General features: G+C 44.7%; 1 protein-coding gene across 1 annotated transcript in view; it reads left to right on the forward strand.

Moving 5' to 3' along the window:
* The window catches only part of tns1b (tensin 1b), a 215,572-nt gene that overhangs the window by 181,707 nt on the left and 8,688 nt on the right, over positions 1-25,177 (forward strand). The window contains exons 17-26 of the mRNA XM_070437656.1: positions 632-2,302; positions 4,122-4,178; positions 7,045-7,238; positions 7,387-7,525; positions 10,901-11,002; positions 14,374-14,551; positions 15,569-16,785; positions 19,046-19,132; positions 20,490-20,618; positions 22,279-22,374. Coding sequence (XP_070293757.1) covers positions 632-2,302; positions 4,122-4,178; positions 7,045-7,238; positions 7,387-7,525; positions 10,901-11,002; positions 14,374-14,551; positions 15,569-16,785; positions 19,046-19,132; positions 20,490-20,618; positions 22,279-22,374 — 3,870 coding nt within the window. The remainder of the gene's footprint in view (positions 1-631; positions 2,303-4,121; positions 4,179-7,044; positions 7,239-7,386; positions 7,526-10,900; positions 11,003-14,373; positions 14,552-15,568; positions 16,786-19,045; positions 19,133-20,489; positions 20,619-22,278; positions 22,375-25,177) is intronic.

The following is a 25,177-nucleotide window of genomic DNA, read 5'->3' on the forward strand; positions in this document are numbered from 1 at the left end:
TGAGCTCATTCTGTAAAATACCTCAATCGTCAGCATACAGTCAGGCCAGTTTTTTCCATCAGAACCGGGTGATATGCATTAACATAGATAATACATAACATACTCTGTATACAAACACAAACTCATTTCCAATGCGTTTCAGGTGGCGGTGATTGGCTTGAGAAAGTGCAAGCCAGGCTTCTGTGATTTCATCCTATTTTCCACAGCGCATGCCACAGCCCCATTCTCATTTCCTGTCAGAGAGAGGCTGGTAAAATAGGCAGAAGTGTGCCAGTATTCAGTTTAACTGTGGCTGTTTTGGCATCGCCTGCACACTGACAAATTACACTTTCCCCACCTACTTCTCTTTTGTCCCTTCCCTGCTCTTTCCCTTTCTCTCTTTCTCAATTATACTGGATTTAGTTGCGTTATCGGTATTACAGGTCTGTGTTGCTGAAAAGTAATGATATTCGCTATACAAAATGTCCACAATCCTTTGAATGATATACATTGAATGATGCCATTTTTGTGTGTACTGGCTCTTCATCTTGATTCACATTAATTGAATGATGACCATTGTATAATATAATATACTGTACAGTGTTATTTCCCTCTTTGTAAACAACCTCTTTCCGTCTCTTTCTCTCTCCAGACGTCATACACACACAGGGCCCTCTCGACGGCAGCCTCTACGCTAAAGTTCGCAAGAAGGAGTCCATTGAGGGCTCGGTCACTGCCAACGGCCTCTCGCCTGCCGCCACCGAACACGTCCTACCTGCCGTCGACCAGGTCCTTCCCGCGGTTGACCAAGCCCTGTCGGTGAGCAGCGACTCTGGCAACTCCACCGCCTCTATCAAGACTGACCGCACCGATGAGCCAGCCCCGGCAGCAGCAGCGCAAGTCCCCCAAGCAGCCCTCCCAGTGAGCCAGCCACCAGCGACCCAGGAAAAGGTCTCAGACTCGGGCACGGTCCCGGCCGTCCAGCCCATCAGTCCCCAGGAGAAGCAGGAGCTGGAGCAGCTGCTCAGCGGCCTGGAGGGCCCCATGCACCGCCAGGGCTACCTGTCCTCCCCATCAGGTGGAGGGACAAGTATAGGACTAGGAGGAGGAGGAGGAGGAGTTGGAGGAGGAATACTTCACCTGGTGCCGGCCCAAGTTCACGTGAACGGCCACAACAGCAGAATGGACAGGGAAACGGATATTCTGGATGACGAGGTGGCACTGCCTACCAGCCAGGAGGGCAACAGCATGGATAGCCTGGGCACCCTGTCGTCCCTGGAAGGGAGAGCTACACCGGCAGACCTCTACTATCAGGCTGAGACGGTCATCAATGGGCAGGACGAGGTCACCTATCTGGAGAGGAGCATCCCCCCGGAAAATGCTGTCATCAATGTTGCCATACGCTCACAGGATGTGGCCGCTCAGGTTCCCGTCACATTGGTGCGAAGCCTCTCCTCAGCTCAGGACGGGACAGGCGAGTCCATCCCCCCGGCGAGCGATTACATTTTCAGCCAAAACGGGAACCTGTATCGCTCGCAGTCGTTCGGTGCAGAGCAGAAACCCCTCCCCAGAGCACCAGCACGTACCACCAGTAGTCGTGATGCCGTCCAACGGGGGCTCAACGTGTGGCAGCAATATGGCGTCCCAGAGGAGCCGGTGATGGACGGCGTCCATTTTGGCCCTTTTCCATCCTCCATGCCCCTACAGAGCCACCACAGCTTGCCACAGTTCCCCCACCACCAGACTGCCTCGCAGCAGGAGATTGAGCAGTCCATTGAGGCCCTCAACCTGCTGATGCTAGACCTGGACCCAGGCTGTCCTTTGGGGCAGGTGCCCAAGTCCCAGAGCGCTCCGCCGGGGGATAATGTGGTGGTGGTGACCATGCAACCGTCCTTCTCCCAGACCCAGGCCAGACCCTCCTACCAGGCCGACTCAGCTATCTCGGGAAGCCATGCTCCCCGCCTTGCCAAGGTCCCGCTGAGTTCCTCCCCCATCCAGCCGTCCACGTCACCAGAGCCCTCTGCCGTCCAGAGACCCACAGCCATCTACCAGCCCGGTCCCACTATAGTCTCCGTCCCTGGCTTCCTCACGGAACCTTCCAGCCAAGGGGAAGCCTGGACCAGCTCTCCCACCCAGGTCCCCACTGCCATTGGCCAGCTGCAGCTGAAGCCCATTAACACGTACCCCCCCAGCACAATGTCCTCGTCCCTGTCCCCAGAGCTCCAGCAGAGTCTCAGTGCCATCTCCTCATCGCCCCAGCTGAGAGATGCCGAGCCTGATGAAGTATTCAACGTGGAGGGCTTAGTAGCCCAGCGCGTGGCAGGTAAGACTGCAGATCTCATGTGTTGTCATTGGCATATAGGTGTGATTTAATATACAAAGGAAACAGGAAGGTTATACTCAAGTCGAGGATACATTAGGATGTTAAAAAAGAAACAAAAAACTGTAATGAATATGTATGAAGTTCAAACAGAGAACATCTTGATAGTTTTCTCCTAAAACAGAGAATTTATTACATTTTCTTTCCTAAACGTAGTTTTTTAACAGTTTGTTTACTGCACAAACAGATGAACAGCCCACACAGACACCATCTCTCAGTACAACATGGAACTGTAAAACCCCCGGAGTAACAAATGTAATCCTCAAAAAATCCATTGTGAGCCTAGCTTGACTTTTCCTGGCTCAAAGCTCTGCCCTTTTGTTGGGCTGCGTTGGCGTTGATATGAGCCCTGTGAGGTCACAATGAAGCCATTATACACACAGTGCCTCAGCTCGAGGATCCCCCGTAAGAACCTGCACTGCACTGCATTAAGCACTGAGGCTTCCCAGAACTGACTGCTCCCAAGATGGAGGACACACCTACTAGTACATATGGCTCATTGCTTAAAGCATCTAGCACCCTGGTAAAATAATGTTGTTTTTCATGTAAATAGTGCTACTAATAGAGAACTAAGCCTTTGTCCAATAGGAGGATAGCTTGTTATGTGAAGCTAGAAGGACTTTACAGGGCAAATGGCTCTTAATAAGGTCACACAAAAAAAATGTATGACTAGTGATGCAAAAGTATGCCAACAAGCACACATTGACAAGGTTATACTGTCAGTGAGATCATGAAACCATTTTAATGCACTTCTTCGGCATGTGTATTGGTGGCCAACCCTTTTCCTGGAGAACAACCCATTTACCTTTCAAATCAAGCCTGCGTCAACCTGCAGTACCATATATACTGAGCAGCAGTTATGCCATATGACAAGCTTTCCAAACTGCACAATTTCAGTGAATCTTATCTCGTGACAGTCTGCTCATCAGCTATGAGCTGTCTCCAATGGAGGAAGTTCGCTGGCTTAACCAAACACACACTCCATCCTGCACACAGGTCCGCAGTGTGGACACCTGTCATAAATCAAAGAGTAGTGGTACAGAATCACATTGCCAAGCTGTGAAGGGACATCTCTGAAAACAAGTCCAAGAAAGATACTCTCACAGTAATGGTTAAATGCATCTTCTTGGTTCTGAAATGACTTTCAGTGAAACACCATTATGGCCAGACAGCGAAAGTGCTGTTATTGTGATTTTATAGACAAATAAATTAAAATATAACTTTAAATAAAGTGCATTTAAAAATGCAAAGCACTTTACAGTCAAACAACAACATAAAGGAAATAAAAGAAAAACAAGCAGGAAGAATAATAAGCAGGAATAATATAAGCGAGTAGGGAGATCCTTCTGTCCTTGTTAGTTACTTGTCACACAACCACTTTGCTTCTCTGGACAGCTCAAGGCAACTGATAGTAGACTTTCCTTATCACATCTTGTGGTTGTCAGGAGATACAAACCCACTTTGTCCACATGTACAGGCAGCTGTCCACGGAAACATATGTGACATGTCCACTTGGTTCTTATTTCTGAATTTCTTAGTCATTTTTATCATAGATGTTTGACATTTCCATTGTTCTGTAAGCGATTATGATTTACATTTTTTGTTTTCATAAACTAGCAAATAACGTATTTTCTTCATTTATTTTTCCCTTTCTGTGGACGATCTCATTATCTCTCTCCCTCTCCATCATTCTCTCCATCTTCATCCTCCTCCTCCTCTTTCTCCTGCCGACTCCAATCATGCCCCTACTCTACCTACCCAGAGTACTCAGCCAGAATGCGAGGCCAGTCTGAGCACCGTCGCTCCCTCTCCCTCTCTGGTTCGTTCCCCTCCTTCTCTCCTTCCCTGTTTCCCCTGTCACTGACTCCTCTTCAAAACGAACCTTTCTGAGTATCTATCCATGGCGCTGCCTGCCAGTTTGAGTTTGCTGTTTGCATTTGTTGCTTCCTGTTTATTCCCTTTCTTTCCATTTCTATCTTACTCTCTTTCTTTCTCATTATCTATCTATTTTTTTCTGTCTCTCTTGCTCTCTTTTTCTCACTCACTCCCTCTGGCTGTCTCTCTCGCTATGTCATAGAACAAACAATGTCCTCTAATGTCCAGTTTTTCCAATACACCGTCCTTCATCTGTGATTGATGGAGAGGACAGTTTGATATTTATTTTTTAAGGTTAAGGAATCGACCCAACCGAAAAATTGCATTTGGGTTAATGTTTAAGTTTTACAAGAACGAGATGAGGAAGCACAAAGATGGCTCTGTGCGGACTCGCAGCGGAGTGTATGTCACAAGATATTGTTTGCCAAAGCCAGGGAACAATGCCCAAGGCCAGAGGCACTGGCCTCTTTCAAGGCTGCTCTTTTCCCCTTTCTGTTTTTAACATTATCATCGCAGACAAAGGGCACTAAATCTAGGGGGAAGATTGCCTTTTTGAAATATTCTGAAGGCCTTATCTGTCCGTTGGGAGAGATAGACTAGGACGCAGACTGTATTGTTCTGTCAGGGGCCTGGAATGATGTCCAGACTGCAGTACTGCACTGTACTCCCAAAAGCCAGAGTAGTCCTTGAAGTCCAAGGACTGTAWTGAATGACCACAATGACATTCATTCTATTAACATGGCTTCACTTCTTACAACTCAGGCCTTGGAGCAAAGATGGAGCATGAGTAGACCGGACATTCCCGGTGTAGACAGTTTAGAATGGGGTCAGACCTGGTCTACTGGAAGAAAAACACTCTATTTGGGTATTTATATACATACGTAGATCTGTTTCCAATCTATTCAGTACATTTCTTTGAAGGGAATTCYGATGAATTTCACCCCAGATAACCCTTCCGCACCATAAAATAGTCCCTCACTGGACCGATGGATGGAGATGAAGAGAGCGATAGCCCCTTCCTTATACAATGTCCTATAGTATGTAAAAAATATATATATATATATTTGTGTTTATATGCTTGAAAAACGAGGGGGGGAAACAAAACAATTCCCCAGATATGTCAGTCCAGGGAATCTCTGCTGTAACAGCTGGAAGCTATTAGCCATCGCCAGGGCAACGATACAGTGTTTGACAGGCTCCGCCATAGAGCAGTGCATCCTGGGTCCATCTGTTTTGCGGTATCCCAGGCCCATTGCTATTCACGTGCCAGYGCTTAGGATTTATCAAACAATGCCCCTCTTCGATCCACAAATCAAAATAGAGCCCAGCCTAGACATGTGACATGACTGAAGCAGCGCCATTGGAGGCAAATCAAGAACGTAAAAAGATGGGCATATGAATGGCATGTGTGCAGGTTTTACCTATTAGGCCTATACTTGGATCTTGTCATGGTACTGTTTTGTTATGCTGTAAATTGGGATCCAACAAAGCACACTTAGTGACCACTAGATTTCTGTTGATATACAGTATATACACTGTTGTGCACTAGACAGACAGGAAGTTAGTTAACCTCTTAGAAGACTGCTCTCCTTTAATACCACTTTTTCCCTCCAAAACCTCTCTGTAGTTTTTACGTTCAGTTTAAGGGTTGTGGAATATGGATATGCTTCATCACAGTCATGGATATTATTTGGAGTAAACACATAAGGCATGTCTGACTCTTGTGTGACCAAAGAGGCCATCTCCATTCTGACAGTAACTATTAGCCTCTTAGCATTAGCATGCAGCTGCGGGAAACTATCTCTAACTCGCCCCCCAGGTTTATCCTGCCAAAAGAGGCTGAGCTAGGGCTCGTAAATATTTTTCACTGTTTCCATAACGTTCGGCTCTCGAACTAGGGTGTGTTTGCATGCTTTTCCATCTTTGGGAGGGTATGTCAGAACTTCAGGCCTGGAGAATCCATGAATCAGATGAATAGTTTGTTTTTGCAGACAGTCAGCGCTAGCTACAGAGTACATTGCATAAAACCTGCATGAAAAAGCAAAAAATAAGTGTTTATGCACAATTTTCAATGACCCTCAAAGAGAATAATCTTTACCTTAAAATTGAAAAACCTAGGGTAAAAGTTAAACATATTTTTAAGAAAGGCTGGCTTCGATACAAAACCAATGTGTAGTTTGCTTACATTAACCCACAGTCTCTGACTACCAATGAACAAAAACAAGTTTCCATGCAGTAACTACCACATTAAGATAAGATCTTACGCAAATCCTTTTTGTTTTACACTGGCAGTGGCAGCTCCCTCTCTTTCCCTCCAAACCAACTCATTGTAATGAGCTTACTGGGCCTTTTGAGGTTCATCCAAAACATTAGCTACCGCCACAGAGTATTACTCAGATAACAAAAATTACAAATTTAGACTGTTTCACTGATGTACCTGCGAGTTGCTGATAATCTAGTGGCAATCAACAAGAACATTGATCCCTACGGTTCCCCTCCGAACAATCCAGAGCTCTTATAAACAGTGTCTGATTTTAATGAGAAAAGTTCTGGTTAGAGTGTTCAACATCAAGTAGCATGTTGAAAGGTCAGCTTTGCCATTTCTTACTGTTCACTTTTGAACACTTTGTGACTGTTTCCTTATTCTGATGTTTCTGTGGATTAAAGGCTGTGCAAGACATTGCTGGTTTGAAGTGAAAAGTTGTGTTTCAAAGAGCATGATACTAATACATGATACAGCATGATATATATATATTCTTTTTTACAAAACACTGTTCTGACAAAATGTGACCCCTGTATGATCTGGACAGGTGTCCAGTCCCATGGGATGTCATTGGACGAGACATTGGCCCTGCCCCGTCACCGCACCACCAGCGAAGGACAATGCCACAATGGCCACGATGAAAACTTCTCTTACGAACCCCCAGTCCGCTCCCCCATTCGCTGTGTCTCGCCGGAGTTCGTCAACACCTTAAATCTGAATCCTGGGGGGCGGCCCAAAGAGGTAGAATGCTCTGCCCACAGCCTCAACCTTCTCTAGTGTGTCTCACATAGGATGATATATGATTAGGATGACCATAATGAATACTAATATATTTGGTGTGTATGCGTGTGCGTGAATGTGTCTGTTTCCTTGTCTTCTCTTCCATCAGAGACACATGCACAGCTACAGAGAGGCCTTTGAGGAGTTGGAAGGTGGCTCAGTCAGCCCCACGTCCACTGTTGGTGGTGAGGTGTTCCCCCAAACCCCTGCCTTCCCCGTCTCGCCGCAAACCCCTTACTTCAACCTGTGTAAGTCTCCCCTCTGACTGGCTGTAGGCGCTGTGGAACTCAGGGGAATATAGGCTTTTACCATAGAACATTTCTAAATACATTTATCCAAGAAGGGAGTAGGATGTTATTTATAGGAATAATTAACCAGGAGTTACATTACCATGTGACTTGACCAGGAAAACCTCAACAGTTTAACTCTCTAGGATTTTATAGGACATGAGAATAGCATGTTTTATTCAGGCATGTACAGGTTCAGAGTGTAGAAACTATACAACTGATATTATGGTCAATAACGTCAGGGTGGCATTAGTCTAGCTCTGTCTGGTTGGTTTTAATTCTTGGACCATAACATTTTTCTTCTTCTTCTTCTTCTCAAAAAAAATCATAGACTACATCTCCTAATCCCGAGTATTCGACCCCATTTAGATGTAGGGCAATAAACTATATTTCCCACATGACAAAATCCATTTCAACCCCATTCAGACAGATTTGTAAGAAGTCAGGATAGATTCTAATAACTGCAGAGGCCACACTGTCTGAGAGGCCACACTGTTTGCAATTGTGTCGGCTCATAGAAAAGCCTGAGTCATCCTATCAGACAAGAATCACACTTCTCTCCTGCCTTCCAGGCAGTAATTCAGTGGGTTTAGAGAATGTGCTGCCATCCACAGATCGACATATCCTGGGATCCCACCAGTCTTCTGATGCATTTAGTAGGCAGGTATTTCATATGAAAGATGGGCACTGTCTAATTTTTAGATTTTATTCGGTGCCTATCTTCCACATTCATTTGGGTTAAGGCATTGAGCTGGATCTACACACAAACAATAGCGTGAGTTGTGGTTTCAAGCTCTTGACAAATTATGGAGTGAACTATCCCTTCAAATACCATGTCAGTTGCCAGCTCTACTAGTTACCTCATCTCCCCCTGGGCAAAGCCCTAAAAACACCCCATAAAAAGCCCATTGCATTTTTACCGCCCTCAAAGGTGTTACACCCCCCCCCAAAAAAAAAACTCCATGCGAAGCGGGAATGCAGTGAATACTTATTTTTCCTGGCTAAACCATGACGATTTATGATATCTCTGTCCATGTAAGAAGATTCTAGTCAAGTATGCATCCACTTACATGCATCTACCAGCATTTAGGGATCTACTAGTAGTATGCTACTACTCAAGTATGCATCCCACTTTCAATATGCTTCAACTTCATTTTACACTTAATGTCTTGAATAGAAACTGAAACAGATACTTAGATAGACTGGTGGGGCCCTGGGTATGTCTGTCCCTGTCTATCTCTGCCATTCTAGCCCCTAACCCTAACCATTACTGCGAGACAGGAGGCGGTGTTGGTTTTCTCTCTATGGAGCTAGTGGTGTCTTTGACTGTTGCCCTGCAAGCTTGGTCTTGTATCAGTTTGGAATCATCACTCCCATTGGTAATGTTACAATTCGGGGTATGGAAAGCTGATGGACCAGCGCTTAGGGTTACCCAGATCCTCATCACCGGCACATCCACGGACCCCTCTCAGCTCTAGACCTTTAGAGTGTCCTCCCACGACACACATTTGCCCAACACGATCCACCACATTGTAAGGCATTTAGGTTGCCACACAGAACAAAGAATTGATTGGGATTCTTTGGTAAGTGGAGGATGATGCACGTCCCTAGTCCCACTGTTGACCACATTGGCCATCTTGGCCCAGGCTCAGCGACCCTGAAGTGACCTACAGCTCTCCCCTTCTGCGCTATACATAGCAGCCCCCCCCCCCCCCCGCACGGCTTGACCCAGCATGCCTCTGGAGAGCAGTACCTCTTAAGACAAGAGAGTCATCCTACCAGACAACCCCTTCTAGACTGGAGATCCACACTAGATTACTCATATAAAGAAAACACACTTATTCACCCACGCTCATTCACACACACACACACACACACACACACACACACATATACGCATATACAAATATTTCAAAATAACTAAGCCTCACTCTCCTAAGGTACTGCTCTCCATGTGACTGTTGTCATGTGTGTATTCCTTTTAACATCACTCTGTTGTTTTGCTACGCACCCACTTCTCCCAAGCATCTTTATTTGTTAAGCCATATAAGGCTTGTCTTTTATACAGATGTCAGTGAGTTACTGTTGTTATTTACATGTGTGTGCATGGCGCAACTTTGCTTACATCCTGCCATGTTTGTTGTGACCGTGTCGCTCAGAGGCTGGTCACAGTGTGATACGTCACCTGCATGGTCCTCCCACAGAGCATGAGGCATGGACACACCCCTCCCACATCTAGCTGTATCCGTCATGATGTCACCCATGTTGTTGTGTGTCACAGTGTCACATTCTGTTGTTATGATGTCTTGACAGCTCAGCATCTGTATGTACCATATGTATACACACACATTTGGCTTCCGGACCCAGATTAAGCCTAGTTCTGGACAAAAAATAACTTTCAAACAATATTCTCAGTTGAGCATTCCTTAATGTTTCCATGCTACACATGTCAGTCAGTCCTATTTATGAGGCATAGAACATGTGCAGCAATGAACAACCTGTCTTGGAATTCAGGAATGAAAAAATTGCCCTATCAAGTGAATACATGTAACGGTAACTAACACACTGTTGAACATTGCGCTATTCCGTACAATTTACCTTATTTTACCGCCCCAAAAACGTAATACTTCCAGGTCAACTGTAATATGAATACCATTGTAAAGCACAATTTATCCCCTTTCCAGCAAAATCAATGACGAGACCTCCATGCTGCCCGTCTCTGCATGATTGAAGAATGCAATGCGTTCCGTCGGGTCTTTTTAAAAATGGCGGGTGGGGAAGCGAAACCTACTGCATGATAGTGAAAGGGGGAGATATGTTGTGTGGGGAGACTGCTTTTGTCACCCGATTTGTCCAACTTATCACCTCTAAAATGTAAATAAAAGACTATAGCAAGAGAAGGGCTACACCTGGTGGAAAGAGGCTGTACGACACAGAATGAGTTCCAAATGCGTGCCGTACGTTACGTAGTGACACGTCACGATGTAACGTTCCGCGTCAGAGGGATCTGTTTTTTGTTAGTCTTTTCTCGAATACTATTTGTCCATTCCCATGAAAATCAATGCTGAATCGAAAATTAGTTCACACCCCAGATTTTGATGCCAATACATTTGCTACAGTCCCATTAGTTTTCATTGCAGCCTCGTTTGAATGCTGCGGTGGCGCAAATTTGTACGGAATGGGGTTAGTCACCGTTACATACCTTACATAGACCCAAACCAGCAAACACACACACCCATACACAGTTACAACATGAACAGCACAGGTGTTTGCTATTAAGACTGTTGTAGTGAAGCATGCTAAATGCTAAGTCATGTTGTGCTCTTTTCCTGCTAGGCCAAGCTCGTTCCCCTCCAGGCCTGATGAAGACCCCTCTCTCTGCCCTGGGCCTCAAACCCCACAACCCAGCCGAGATCCACCTCAACCAGAGTGGCTCAGGTGAGCTGGCACTACTTTGCCTGTTAGCCATTGTGCTTCATTCATGGGCTTGAAGAGCCTGTAAGCATAGCATAATGTCGCCTCTAGCATGTTAGCATAATCTTACAGCGCTATGTTCACTTCATCTAGTTAGTATATTGTATGTAAACTTTGTGTAAATTTGTTTAGCAGACGCTTTATCCAAAGCATTTATAAGAATAATGTTTTTTTCTGATAACATTGTGCTACATACATATGCAACTGCTCGACAAACATCTCATTTGAAAATCATGGGCATTAATATGGAATTGGTCCCCCCTTTGATGCTATAACAGCTACCTGTCTTCTGGGAAGGCTTTCCACTAGATGTTGGTACATTGCTGTGGGTGCTTTGCTTACATTCAGCCACAAACTTTAGTGAGGTCGAGCACTGATGTTGGGGTGGCAGGTAGCCTAGTGGTTGGAGTGTTGAGCCAGTAACCGAAAGGTTGCTGGATCGAGTCCCTGAGCTGACAAGGTAAAATAATTATGTCGTTCTGCCCCTGAACAAGGCAGTTAACCCACTGTTCCCCGGTAGGCAGTCATTGTAAATAAGAATTTGTTCTTAACTGACTTGCATAGTTAGTTGGCGTTTCAATTCATCCAAAAGGTGTTTGATGGGGTTGAGGTCAGGGTTTTGTGTAGGACAGACAAGTTTTTCCAGTGCTTTGTGCTTGGGGGCGTTGTCATGCTGAAACAGGAAAGGGACTTCCCCAAACTGTTGACACAAAGTTGGAAGCACAGAATCATCTAGCCTGAATTACCGAATTCAAATCTGCCTCTGTAGCAACGTCAGCACAAGAACTGTTCGTCGGGAGCTTCATGAAATGGGCTTCCATGGTCGAGCCGCCACACACAAGCCTAAGATCACCATGTGCAATGCCAAGTGTCGGCTGGAGTGGTGTAAACCTTGCAGCCATTAGACTCTGGAGTAGTGGGAACGGGTTCTCTAGAGTGATGAATCACGCTTCACCATCTGGCAGTCCGACGGACAAATCTGTCTTTTGGGGGATGCCAGGAAAAAAATGACTCCTCCTCTATGCTTTGGGGCAGGTAGCGTTCTCCTGGCATCCTCCGTTGCTTCCAGAGGCAGTTTGGATCTCAGTACGTAGTGTTGCAACCGAGGACAGATTATTTTTATGCGCTACGCACTTCAGCACTCGGCGGTCCCGTTCTCTGAGCTTGTGTGGTCTACCACTTCGCGGCTGAGACGTTGTTGCTCCTAGACGTTTCCACTTCACAATAACAGCACTTACATTTGATCGGGGCAGCTCTAGCAGGATAGAAATTTGATGAACTGACTTGTTGGAAAGGTGGCATCCTATGTCAGTGCCATGTTGAAAGTCACTGATCTCTTCAGTAAGGCCATTCTACTGCCAATGTTTGTCTATGGAGATTGCATGTGTGGCTGAAATAGCTGAATACACTAATTTGAAGATGTGTCCACATCCTTTTGTATATATAGTGCAGCATAGTGCTAAAATGTAAGCATAGCATCTACTAGCATAGTGCTACACCCTTGAGGCCTCAACGATTGTTAGCATAGGGCTAAATCCAGAGAGTGTGGCTAGCTAGCACCATTCCCTTGAGGGCTAGAAAGGCTAGCATAGCAACCTAGCTTTAGCTTGAGACACCTTTTCTGTGAAACAGTTCACCAGTGAGATCACCAGTGCTTGTAAATTGAGCAGTGTTTTTGTATCATATGTGGTTATATTGGGGTTGATTTTGGTGACCTAGGAATGTGAATGAAAGCTTGATTTATGGCTCACCTTCATAGGGTTGCATGTTAATCTAGTCTTCAAAGCGACGAGTCCCATATTTACACAGCCGACAGGCTAAATGTGAGAGAGCCCCCAGAAATATAATTTCAACAAATGACTCCTTTGAACATGCACTCTTTTTTATTGTCTCCTCTAAGCCTTTATGGAGTGTTTGGTTCTAGCGGAGGCAGGAGCAATAATATCTCATTACTGGATGAGGTGCTTGGGCTCTCGGAGGGATGTTTGACTTGGCTCATGAAATGTGTACCCCACTGCTCAGTAGTTCCTTCTGCGCTGACTATTCCAGCGCTGACATATACACACGCGCACACACACACACACACACACACACACACACACACTACACCACAAACCACATCACACACACACACACACACACACACACACACACACACACACACACACACACACACACACACATCTGTAGTTAAACTACAGATGCTTGAATATAACTTTGGCAAATTTTCTTCCCTCTCTACATCATCTATCACACATCATACTTTGTCTTCTATCTTTCTCCCATGAACCTCTTTTCTTCCCCTCCCTTCTCTGGCTACCTTACACTACTTCTCATCCTCTTCCTCCCTTCTCATTCCTTTCTTCCCTCCCTTTATCTCTCTCTTCTTGTTCTTGACTCCTTGTTTCACTTTCTTTCTTTGAATTCCGTCCGTCACGGCGCCTCAGACGCTGAACATAGTGAGGGCGAGGAAGGTAAGAACATCGCCCAATCATCAAGCATTTTTTAACTTCCCCAGAGAACCCTTGTCATAGACGACCGCAGAGCCTCACTCTTCTTCCCATCTTTTCCCATCCAACTGTCCTCCACCCATTTCAGGTGTTACTTCACAATTGAGACTTCACAATTCCTTACAGCGATGCACTTTTTCTCAATTTCTTTGTTCCGTATTGTGTTTGCTCATCGCTGTTATGGTCACCATCCCCCTTGTTCCATTCAGTCACTGTATGTGCCATGGAGTCATTATTGTGGGCAATACTGTTCCCTCCAGAAGATTCTAGTCTAGCGTGGGTTTCAGATCTAGCAGACTGTGCTTTTGATAGGCTCTTGTGGACATCATTGGAATGTCGAGGGGGCAATAGAACATGTCTCTGAGTACATACAAGCAGGTCTGTTTGACTAACACACTGTTGACAAGCTCCTGATGGGGAAACGGTGAAGATGCTGCAGTTTGGTTGATGGGCTGCAGCTGATGACTTGAATATGATCATTTCAATGAAGGAGGAATAATTTAACGACAGCCTAAAGCCCATTGTTGCTTCGTAGGTTCTCTGGACTGCTAAAATCTTAACTCTGTAGTCCCATTTGTAGGAGTTTAAATATTATATTAAAGATAGAGTGTATACCCAGAGTACAGTAAATCTTGATATCCAAACAACTCACTAATACTGAATTCAGTGAAGAAAACACATTTCATAGTTTATGGCATGTTCACAAGAACAGAATTGTCACTGTTTAGGGGGAAAGTGCAGCTATCCTGTGAAGACAACTTCACCTTCACGACAGTACACACTGAAATTAAATCACACTTAATGGCCAAGTCTGTATCTCTTCAGAGCCGCGGAGCTACGTGGAGTCGGTGGCCAGATCAGCGGTGGCCGGCGGGGGACCACCAGGGTCACCTGTGACCCTTACCCCTCCAGGAGAGATCTTGGCCAGACAGACGACCACTGACCCTGCCCCGACCCTCAACCTCCCACTGTCTAGCAGCAGCCCAATCCACAGCTCAGAGGGGTGAGTACGAAGCAAACAACATTAATACATACACTCAATGGACAGTTTATTAGGTCGATCATGAAAAATGTTCGCTCATACAGACAGTGACTCACGTGGCACTGGCTTGCTATATAACGCAGGCAGACAGGCAACGAGGCATTCCGTTACTGTTTGATTGAATGTTAGAATGGGCAAAACGAGTGACCTAAGCGACTTTGAGTGTGGTATGATCATTGGTGCCAGGTGCACCGGTTCCAGTATCTCAGAAACGGCCGGCCTCCTGGGCTTTTCACTCACGGCAGTGTCTAGGGTTTACCGAGAATGGTGCGACAAACAAAAAACATCCAGTCGGCAGCAGTCCTGTGGGCAAAAACAGCTCGATGATGAGTTCGAAGCAGATTGGCAAGAACCGTGCAAGCTAACAGGCGTGCCACAAACAAGCAAATGATTACGCAGTACAACAGTGGTGCGCAGAATGGCACCTTGGAATTCAGCAGACGACCACACCAAGTTCCACTCCTTTCAGCTAAAAACAAGAAGAAGCCGCTCCAGTGGGCTCGCAATCACCAAAACTGGACTATTAAGGGGTGGAAAAACATTGCCTGGTCTGACAAATCCCGGTTCCTGTTGCGTCATGCTTATGGGAGAATCACGATTTGGTGTAAGCAGCATGAGGCCATGGCCCTATTATGCCTGGTATCAATGCGACAGGCTGGTGGCGGTAGTGTAATTGTGTGGAGTATGTTTTCCTGGCACACGTTAGCTCCCTTTAAACTGTTCTGGAGGCAGTGGGGGGTCCGAACCGTACTTCATGGGTGTACCTAATAAATTGGTCAATGAGTGTATATTAAATGACATTAAACATACACTGGTTACACTACATGACATTGGTAAGGAACCAGTATTCCTGAAATATACTACATGTTTACAGATAGCAAGGGATCCATAGGTGTTAATACTGCATTTCGTTAATTCTACTGTGGTTGTCTTTCCATACACTGTGTTTGAGTGTCTCTATCTCTCTTTCTCCCCCAGAGAGCACCAATTGGCTGACAGCAGTGCAAACATCCCCTCACAAGCGGCCAGTGACTCCGGCTTCCGTTCCCAGCCTTCTGAGGGCGCGTCCCCCACCCCCACTCCCACATCCGTCGCTACTCCCAAGCCCTACCTCCAGGCCCTGGGAACCCCATCTCCCTTCCTTCAAGCACAGGGTACCCCTACCTCCTCCTACCTGAGCTCCAACTCCCCCACCCTGTCCTACCTGTGCTCCCCCACCACCACGCCCTCCTACCTAGGTCCCAGTGGCCTCATGGGGACCTACATCTCCACCGACCCCAGCCCTCCCCAGGCCCAGCTGGAGGTAGCCCCCCGGGAAAGCCCTTTGGCTGTCCACCCTTCACCAGGATCAGGAAGTCTCCACACACTGCATCGCGACTCCAACAGTCCCTCTCTCCAACATCGGCACCAGCCCACCAATCATGGCAGCCCTGTCATGGGCCACCAGCCCTCTCCTGCCAATGGCTTTGTGGAGTTTGGGATCCCTGGGATGGTAATGGCGGGAAGTCCCGTGTTGGGCCGCCACCACTATAACCCGTGTGTGTCCAAGGGGACACAGTCCAGCCCAGTGCTGAGTCGACAGCCCTCCATGTCCCAGAGGAGCCCTGTCCTGAGCCGACAACCATCCCTGACGCAGGCCTCCCAGGGCAGCCCCGTGCTCAGCCGCCAGCCCTCCCTCACCTACAGCCAGCCTATCCAGAGCAGTATCCAGAGCAGTCCGTTGCTGAGTCGACAGCCGTCCCTCACCCACCAGCAGGGCAGTGGTAATAGTCCGGTGCTGGACCACCACCCGTCCCTCGGCCAGATGTCACAACGCAGTCCGAGTCTGGACCGACACCCTATGTTGCATAGTAGCGGCTACACCACCCCGGACGAGAGGCACGGCACCCTGTCCCGACAGAGCAGCTCCTCAGGATACCACCCACCCTCCACGCCCTCCTTCCCCCTCTCCCCTGCAGGCTACCTGGACGGGGGGATGATGATGGGGCTAAGGCAGGGCAGCCCGGCCCCCCTGGCGCAGGCTCAGCCCCAGCTGCCAGAGAAGAGGCGCATGTCGAGTGGGGAGAGGCCCAACGGGGGGCTCTCTTACGGGACGCTGAACGGGAAAATGTCCTCACCTATGTCGAGTGGAGGGAGCACACCCAGCACCAGCTACTTTCAAACACTGCCAGACTTCTCCAAGTTTAACATGTCTGGTAAGACCACCTTGACAACCCTCTTAAAACTTAGATACTACTGTAGCAAAGAGCACCCCAACTAGCACTGACATCCCCAGCGAAATAAAAAGTGAAGATCAGTATATTCTCAAGGATGATACAGTGCCCTCCGTAATTATTGGGACAGTAAGGCATTTGTTTCTTCTTTTGACTCTATACTCCAAAAGGTTGGATTTGAAATCATAAAATGACTATGAGGTTAAAGTTCAGACTGACAGCTTTCATTTGAGGGTATTTTCATCCATATTGGGTTAACCATTTAGAAATTACAGCACTTTTTGTACATAGTCCCCCCAAAAGTATTGGGACAAATTCACTTACAGTACCAGTCAAAAGTTTGGACACACTTACTCATTCCAGGGTTTTTATTTATTTGTACTATTTTCTACATTGTAGAATAATAGTGAAGACATCAAAATTATGAAACAATACATATGGAATCATGTAGTAACCAAAAAAGTGTTAAACAAATCAAAATATATTTGAGATTCTTCGATTCTTCAAAAGTCCAACCTGTTTGTTGGACTTTTGAAGAATTGAAGAATCTCAAATATATTTTGATTTGTTTAACACTTTTTTGGTTACTACATGATTCCATATGTATTGTTTCATAATTTTGATGTCTTAACAAAGCTGTGTACTACTCCCTTCACAGAACAGCGCAAACTGGCGTCTGTTTCTCAAACTTTCTCAAACACTCTAATGTACTTGTCCTCTTGCTCAGTTGTGCACCGGGGCCTCCCATTCCTCTTTCTATTCTGGTTAGAGCCAGTTTGCGCTGTTCTGTGAAGGGAGTAGTACACAGCTTTGTTCGAGATCTTCAGTTTCTTGGCAATTTCTCGCATGGAATAGCCTTCATTTCTCAGAACAAGAATAGACTGGCGAGTTTCAGAAGAGAGTCTTTGTTTCTGGCCATTTTGAGCCTGTAATCGAACCCACAAATGCTGATGCTCCAGATACTCAACTAGCCTAAAGAAGGACAGTTTTATTGCTTCTTTAATCAGCACAACCGTTTTCAGCTGTGCTAACATAATTGCAAAGGGGTTTTCTAATGATCAATTAGCCTTTTAAAATGATAAACTTGGATTAGCTAACACAACGTGCCATTGGAACACAGGAGTGATGGTTGCTGATAATGTGCCTCTGTACGTCTACGTAGATATTCCATTAAAAAATCTGCCGTTTCCAGCTACAATAGCCATTTACAACATTAACAATGTTTTCACTGTATTTCTGATCAATTTGCTGTTATTTTAATGGACAAAATATTACCTTTTCTTTCAAAAACAAGGACATTTCTAAGTGACCACAAACTTTTGAACGGTAGTGTATATATATTTTTTACAAATACATTGCTTATGAAACTTATTCAAACCGCAAACGGGTATATTCTTTGCCAGTACATATGTAACAATGCATACCTTAACTATAATTGCACTACTACCTAACTATATAAGTTCAATGTAAATACATCTGTTTTCATACACACATTTTTCTGTGAAAGCAGACGAAGTGAGTAGAGCCAGCAAAGTATAGTGAAGTAAAGTGAATGCGGTCATACTCGCATGGTTTTAGCTGAGCAGGCGGTTTATAAGTTGGACACACTTACTTTCTCCGTAAACACATTGCAGAGCAGATGAAGGAATGAATGCATCTCCCAGGCAGCCCAGCCAGTCCCAGATGCTAGGTTCAGATAGAATTGGCATCAGGCCCAGAGCCTTGGTTGGCAGCCATTTCTGCATCTGCAGTGGTTTCAAAGCTCCATTCTGGGTTATACTGAGTATACTGGGAGAAGAGTTAAAACAGCAACTACTAATATGGTTACAGATACAGATACTGGCGTGTTTGCGAGGGTTGACGCTAGGAGCTAACTCGCTAATAGCGCAGATTCGCTTATCTCTACACAATAAGGAGCTGTTAATGTACTTTTTGGAAGTCCAGTTGATATGTAGATTAGATTATCTTGGTCAGGATGACCCTCATGAAGCATCACTGCTGCTATCTTCGTCCAGTTCTTTCTTGAAAAATGTATTTTTATCTCAAGAGTCTAACCTGGTTAAATAAAGGTAAAAATAAATAAATTAGACTATTGAGACTTTGGACTTGATTCAATGTAATGTGACATGCAGCATTTACGAAGTATCATATAAACATACCTCTTTTCACATGGTGAAATGGCTAAATGATTTTGGTTAAATCTACACATGGTTTCAACACAAGTCGTTCTTTCTTCTCTTAGACGGGAGTCCCGAGACCAGGCTGAATGTAAAGTTTGTTCAGGACACTTCCAAGTTCTGGTACAAGCCTGACATCTCCCGTGAACAAGGTAATTGTGCCTCTTGTCATAGAGGGAAGAGATTAAAGGTAACACGTACAGTAGGTTTTATGATAATTCAGTTTTCCAAGAAAATGCGAAGAAATTAGAGAATTAAGTAGTAACTGCTGTGTAATGGTATGTACTACACTCCTAGAAAAAAAGGTTCCGAAAGGGTTCTTCAGCTGTCCCCATATGAGAACCCTTTTTGGTTCCAGGTAGAACCCTTTTTGGTTTCAGGTAGAACTATTTTGGGTTCCATGTAGAACCCTCTGTGGAAAGGGTTCTACCTGGAACCGAAACGGTTTTACTTGGAACTTAAACGGGTTCTTCAAAGGGTTATCCTATTTGGACAGCCAAAGAACTATTTTAGGTTCTAGATAGCAACTTTTTTTCTAAGAGTGTAGTTACTAGCTTGTCACAGAACAGTTACCTTAGTTATCCCATTAGTTAACCCATTAGCTAGCATAAGACCTATCTAAGGTAAAATGTGGCCGAGAATGTTATTTATTTAGTAACCAGGAGAGTTAGGATGTGTGTCTGATGTAAACCCTTTTGGATTCTTCTGACACATCCTCTCCACACACAGATGTCCTAAATGACCCTATTCTGTTCTCTTCTGCTGTATGTTTCACTGTGAGGTCACTGCTGTTGGCCCCCACATCTGCTTCTGCTCACACTCTCTTATTGGATTAGATCATCTGGGATGGAACGTCTGCTAAATGAATAAAATGTCAATGGAGATAGCCTTAAACACAAGCACATGCTCCGCTGCGATGACATCACACATTCAGATGCACGCGCACACACACACGCACACACACACCATATGTACTCCATTAATCTAAGTGGCTAGGGAACATATGCATGTACTGTATATCTATCTTACTTACAGAGTCTATGAAATGTCATATTTGGACATATAGGGATACATAGAATTGCATGTTAGAGATGCAATACATGTTGTTTTGTTGAACAAGACAACAGTTAATAACTCTCCCCTGTAGTTACATTGAAATATGGGATCACAAAAGGTCTTCCTTCCTTCCTTTCCAAGGAAAGTTTCCTCCTCATCCCCTTCCGACTCCCCCTCTCCTCCTTCTCCCTCTCCCCATCTTCCATGTCTATCCTACCTATCCCTTTATTTCTCCTCGTCCTTCAATCCTCCCCGTTTCACCTCTTCAGAATAATTTTTCACCCCCTCCCCCTCTCCCCCAAAGACCTCACCTTGCCTCTTCCTTTTCCTTGTTTCTTCTCCTCTCTGTGTTATATCCAAAGGAATGTATGATCTGGCAATACTTTCTTACTTTCCCCTGAGGGGATACATAAAGTGTTATTTTATTGAATCATGTATTATTGTGTATTGCAGCCATCAGCCTGCTGAGAGAGAGAGAGCCCGGGGCCTTTGTCATTCGGGACAGTCACTCCTTCCGAGGGGCCTATGGCCTGGCCATGAAAGTGGCCTCTCCTCCTCCCACTGTACAGCAGACCAAGAAAGGTACTTCCAAGTTTCCCACTTGTTATGAACACATGACTGTGATATGTGGTTGTCTCTCCTAGCTGTTTTAAGATGAATGCACTAACTTTAAATAGCTCTGGAGAAGAGCGTCTGCTAAATTACTCAAACATAAAATGTACTGGATCACCAACTGGGCTCCAGCTTTCATATACTGTACCTGTAATTGCTGATGGAAAATTATATTAGCCCTCTACACCTCTGTGATGTTGTGTCATCTTGTGGCCCTACATATAAGGAGACACACACACATACAAGCACACACACAGTCCACAGTGAAATCATACAAAGAACAACCACATTTTGTATGACGTTCACATACTCTCACGTATTAATTCAATCAATCAACAAACTCTGAAGTGGATCATGTGTTTTTGAGGGGCCCGATGAAAGCATATCCTTACTCCAGCAGAGTCTGGCTGTACAGTCGATCAGCACTACTAAACATATACCCTGGGTCTTAATACTGTCATTAAGGTATGAGGTGCCTGTGATGTTTCCAATAACACCTAGAAGAGCAGGGATAACTGGGAGTGGATTGGAATGTCTCCTCTACACACGTCTGCCTGTGCGCGCGCGCATACACACACACACACACACACACACAAACATAATGGTTCTTAATAGTACCAGATAGGGGTTCTTTGGCTTGTAACCATAGCAGAACCCTTTTTGGTGCTATATAGAACACTTTTTTTTAAGGTTCTGTAAAGAACCATGCTCATAAGGTTCTAAATGGAACCAGTATGGTGCTATAAATAACCCTTCGTAAGGTTCTATAAAGAACAATTTAAAAAGGTTATATATAGCACAAAAAAAGGGTTCTGCTATAGTTACAGCTATATAGAACCCTTTTTATGGTTCTTTATAGAACCTTTATGGAGAATGGAACATCTCTCAATCTGAAAAGTTTGTTTTAGATACTTTTGAAGAACCATACAGGGTTTTATATTCTGGTCAGCCATATTATATTGTTAAAATTCCATAGGTGTTATTGTGTTAATTGACACGTTGAATCAAGTGAGCTACTGTACCTCTGAAAGGAGAGAATTGAGCACCACTGACTGATTTAGTGAACCGTTCTCAATTGACACAACTGTTCTCAGTCTTTCGCCAGACACCATCACTGGCCATAATGTTTAATAACATAACACAACACATTAGATAAACTGGAATGACACTTTCACTCACGGTTGCACAAAAAAGGGCTCAGCGCAAACCACGCCCCAAAATATTGTGTGTGCACACAAAGGGAGGAGAATGTTCTAGGTCAACACTGTGCACGCACGGACACACACACACACGAAGGGAGGAGAATGTTCTAGGTCAACACTGTGCACGCACGGACACACACACACACGAAGGGAGGAGAATGTTGTCAGCACAGTTTATTTTTCTGCCAAGAGGCCAATCTTAACTAGCCACTTAGCTCATCCTAGAACATTCCATTAAAAATCATATTTTAGTCTCTGTTTTGGCCTGTTGTCAGGTGGGGTAAAGAAAGAAGTCATTACCTATATAAAAACATATAATATATAATACCTCCCCATTTGAGGTGATGTCTACATACCATAAATGGGCTCACCGGTGTGTTGTTCTTTTGTTTTCCCTATATTGTTTTGCCCTTCGGGGGCCCCTGTAGCTGGTGACAACACTAATGAGCTGGTGAGGCACTTCCTGATTGAGACAAGTCCTAAGGGAGTGAAGCTGAAGGGATGTCCCAACGAACCTTACTTTGGTGAGTCACCTTTAACCCCTACACACACACATATGCATGCGCATAGCTGCAGTAAGTAGTTTGAGGGTGGGGGTGGGGGTGCTGTGATTTATTTTGTTGATGGGGGGTGCTGACATTTTTGGAGGGCCAGCACTACAGACAGCTATATGGGTCTGCTAATACAGGTATAGTAAAGGCCCAGTGCACTATATTTGTGAACAAAATAATTTGTTCCAAAAATATATATTAAAAAAAAAATCCTATCTTTCAAGGGGTGCTCCAGCACCCTCAGAACCCATATTACCCGTGGCTATGTGCACACTCACACAGAGGGAAAAGAGGAGAGCATTGGAGGAGGAGATCCAAGGTTCTTCTTCTGCACGGATATTCTCCCCCAATACTCTCCTCGCTTCACTCTGACGTTTTGAGAGGGAAGTGGGGAGAGGACAGAAGGATTAAAGAACGTTGACAGAATCTTTTTTCAAACCTATCAGAACCGGTCCTTCTGACAACAACATGGCTTGTTTCTCAGATTGTGTAACGGGGGAGGAGTGAGCTCCAGACATGAGTTTCATGATGTGGTTGGGGTGACTAAGTCTTACTCTTGGCTGTGTTGGTCTAATGACTCTGATCCCCTCTGTGCTCCCCGTGTCCCAGCCTTTGAAAGAGTATCTGTTCTCCCAGCCCGTCATGTGTAATCCTAATTATAGTATGGGATCAGTTAAAGTCATTTAGTATGGTTCAAATGTACCCCCCTCTAATTTAATCCGCAGACCACATTGCGTGTGTGTGTGTGTGTGTGTGTGTGTGTGTGCTGTCTCTTATACACATCTAGATGTGTATAAGAGACATGTGTGTGTGTGTGTGTGTGTGTGTGTGTGTGTGTGTGTGTGTGTGTGTGTGTGTTTGCGTTTGCTTGTGTACAGTGGTGTGTACAGTGGTGAAAAAATACTACTTGAGTAAAAGTCTAAAAGTATTTGGCTTTAAGTATACTTAAGTATCAAAAGTAAATGGAATTGATAAAATGTACTTAAGTATCAAAAGTGAAAGTATAAAAAAATTCAAATTCCTTATATTAAGCAAACCAGACCGCACAATGTTCTTGTTTTTTATTGACGGATAGCCAAGGGCACACTACAACACTCAGACATCATTTACAAACGAAGCATTTGTGTTTAGTGAGTCCACCAGGTCAGAGGCAGTAGGGAAGACCAGGGATGTTCTCTTGATAAGTGTGTGAATTGGACCATTTTCCTGTCAAAATGTACTTTTGGGTGTCAGGGAAAATGTATGGGGTAAAAAGTACAGTATTTTCTTTAGGAATGTAGTGAAGTAAAAGTAAAAGTTGCCAAAAAAATAAATAGTAAAGGACAGATACCCCCCCAAAATACTTAAGTAGTACTTTAAACTATTTTACACCACTGCATGTGTATAAATGAGGGGCTGGAAGGAGTTATCAGCATAAGGAACAAGGCTTTTTTCCCCCCATCCTTCGGGTGCAAAAGGATGATAGCAAGATCAAAAAAAGTATGATAACATAGGGCTGGGTGGCTTACGTAAGCTGCAAAGCATGCGGCTACAGGAGCCTTGTGTAAGATCATCTTGAAGGTGCGGGGGAGCCTAGCTAGCTCCAGACCAGGGTTCAAATACCATTTGAAATCTTTCAAATACGTTTTCATTTGCTTTAGCCTGCCTGCAGTGCCAGTTATTTCAAATAGTATTTGAACCCAGAGCTGGTAGCTAGCTACCTTCCCTCCCACATCTGAGCTGTTGTTAAATGAAGGCAATTTTCACAGTGTCAAATCTAGATATGAAATACTGTATGCATGTGTGTGTTAGACTCCTCTTACTGAGAACCACAGGGAGATGGCTACTGGCCCAAGCACACATTTAGAGATGACTTAACAAGTCAGCCAGCATCAGTCTAAAAATGGGCCTCTTGAAGGAACCTTATCCTCTGGACTACTTATTGAATTTGTCGTAGCGTTTGCTGTCATTAAATGTGAAGACTGTATATTATCAACAAAATTCTCTATGTGTAATTATTCCGTAATTCAACGAATCACGGAATGGTAATTTACTAGGAGGTTAATGAAAAATGTTGTTTATAGAGTTCCAATTTCCCGAATATAATTCTTCAGATATTTTCATATCTTATCGATTACAGTCACTTATTAATGTATTATTACCTCACCAGTCATATTCTGAGTGTCGCAAACCATTGGATATCTGCACGAACCCTAGCAACCCTAGCATTGGTTACTGACATGATACACTGAAAGTCCCTAGTGGGATAAGCCGATATGACGGCTTGGTAGACAAAGAGAGGATTCACTGTAATACAGTTGATAACTACACTATGCTAACTATGCTAATGCTTTTAACATGAACAGCCGCTCAAAAGGGCCACGTCGTGACAAATTATTTTCTTAGGGGAGGGATGTGGGGTTAAATTAGACACTGGTGCTGATTTTTGACTGTAACACAAGTGTTACAATATACACCCTGATGTTATACTAAGGACATAGTGTTTCCAAAGCTAGGGCTGACAGTGAGGACTTGTGAAGAGCAGAATCAACAACCTCTGCATAATTAAAACAGTTGCTTTGTGGGAAGGTGTTAAATGTCGAAGGCGTAAACCCATGTTTACAATTAGCGATTGTTACCTGTATGGAAATGCCACCTGAAATGCCCCAACAGCCTTTCGTTGGCACCAAGTCAGAGCAGGTCCACTGAGGCCATGGCCCAGTGAGTCCCAGGAGCTGGGCCGTGGAGTTAATAACACAAAAGTCTGAGGCTTTTTGGTAAAACACTGGGGTAAATC

Source organism: Salvelinus sp. IW2-2015, linkage group LG36, assembly GCF_002910315.2.
Source record: "Salvelinus sp. IW2-2015 linkage group LG36, ASM291031v2, whole genome shotgun sequence".
Lineage (NCBI taxonomy): Eukaryota > Metazoa > Chordata > Actinopteri > Salmoniformes > Salmonidae > Salvelinus > Salvelinus sp. IW2-2015.